The sequence below is a fragment of the Mesitornis unicolor genome, unplaced genomic scaffold (assembly GCF_000695765.1).
Source record: "Mesitornis unicolor isolate BGI_N332 unplaced genomic scaffold, ASM69576v1 scaffold45357, whole genome shotgun sequence".
Taxonomy (NCBI): domain Eukaryota; kingdom Metazoa; phylum Chordata; class Aves; order Mesitornithiformes; family Mesitornithidae; genus Mesitornis; species Mesitornis unicolor.
The window spans coordinates 923-2,664 of NW_010198137.1; the positions used below are offsets into that span (position 1 = coordinate 923).

The 1,742-nt window shown below is 35.9% G+C and overlaps 1 protein-coding gene across 1 annotated transcript in view; it reads right to left on the reverse strand.

The window, feature by feature from the left end:
* Positions 1-530: 530 nt before the first annotated feature.
* Positions 531-1,742, reverse strand: part of LOC104544220 (radial spoke head 10 homolog B2-like) — a gene marked incomplete at its 3' end in the record, with an annotated part of 9,525 nt that continues 8,313 nt past the window's right edge. The window contains exons 12-14 of the mRNA XM_010189034.1: positions 1,719-1,742; positions 1,466-1,614; positions 531-638 (exon numbers count right to left, since the gene is read on the reverse strand). The exon at positions 1,719-1,742 is cut by the window's right edge and continues 83 nt beyond it. Of these exons, the coding sequence (XP_010187336.1) occupies positions 531-638; positions 1,466-1,614; positions 1,719-1,742 (281 nt within the window). The remainder of the gene's footprint in view (positions 639-1,465; positions 1,615-1,718) is intronic.

The window sequence follows — 1,742 nt, forward strand, 5'->3', positions numbered from 1 at the left end:
AGCACAAGAGTCTTCTACAGTCACTACTCGACCTCACTGAGGTGACACACATCAGTAATCAGGTTTCTTGGAACATCACTTTCAGGATCAGTGGGTTCACATCTTAATTACTGATCCATCTTAACATTTTCAGTGCATGCCTTCATCCCTGCATAATCACTGTACACATATATTGTCAGCCAATGGCCCCACATCAGAACTATTACTAGCAGCAGACTCCTAGAACCAGTATTTCATCCTTTGGGTTATGGCACAATTAGGGACTTATCTGTATGGTCAGATACACTGAGAATGTACTAAGAAAAGTAAGATAATAAGTAAAACATAGAAATACATGAGCTAAACTAGACGATATAGGCAGAACAAAGGAAGACAAAAATAAAGGTGCAAGTTTTTACTCTATTTTTAAAAAATAAATTAATTAATTTTCCTCCTGTTCTAGCAGATAGGACAGTACTCACAGCATTTTAAAGTGTAATTTTAATTGCTGTTGTAGAAATGAACTATGATACGTTTTTTTCCATACACACCTCCTGCTCCAAGTTTGTACTACTGCTACCATGTAGAGAGGGACCATCTTTGACAAGTATTTCCACAAGTCTTGAAACAGTTAATTCTTTGCTGAGAAGTTTAAAATCCTGCGTAAGAGTAAAGGTTAAATGTTAACAGCACTTAAGGCATTCCCACATGGACCTAATCTAACTCCCCTTAAAGCCTGTGTCAAGATTTCCAGTGGTTTCAAATGATACTTCCACATATGCAATTAACGACAGAGTGAGAATCTGGCCCTACTGAAGTCAACGGGAATTTTTCCTAGACTGCAAAGACAGTGGTGGTAAGAATGAACTCGTGAAAGCTCCTAAATAAAAACATTAAAAATTACAATTTTACCATCTGATATTTTTACTTTTTTTTCCATGAAAAAAGGCTTCGATTTAAACAGTGACACTGACCCAAAACCCAGGTGTATCATTGGGGATTTTCCCCTGGCTTCTGTGTAATCTTGATCTGTCCCTGAATTACTGAATTTCAGTAAAGAATCTCATGTCTGTCTTGCAATAGATTGAAATTAGCACACTACTGAAATGGTTTACTGTGTTATTTCAAAAGTTGCCAGTCTGAGTTCTATCACTAAGACATTTTTGTATGTACATTTTACAAGAGGGGGGGGTGGATGATGGGGAAGCCAGCAAAAAATTTTATATTCCCTTAAAACACATCTGTCTAAGATTTGATTATTCAAAATGATGAAGTATGAAATCAGAACTCAATCCTGCAAAAGCATATAAATAATTTCTTTAGAACAACTGTCCCTTTAATGTTTTGTTGGACAGTTTATACAAATAATAGCACTCCTATCCTTTCAACTGTGCTGAAGCCACAGGGAGTATTTTAAAATGCTCATATAAACTTAATATATAAAGCTTATCTCATCACACAAAACAAACAAAAATTAGATTATTACATTGAACATCCAAAGGAAGTGCCTCATTTTCATTGTGGGTTCAAATGGAGGTCTGGTACTTGGTCTATGAAAAGCTCTGTATATTTCCCAGCATTTGTCCATGTAGCTCATGGCAAAAACTGTACATCGTTCTTCACAAAATAAGAAACCTTTAAAAATTAATTGGGAAAAAATAGCGGTTACAATAAAACTGCGATGTATGTGGTATTAATTGATGAATTCTGCACAGCACAGAAGAAATACCATCACTTACCTTGGACACGACAGGCAGCAGGAA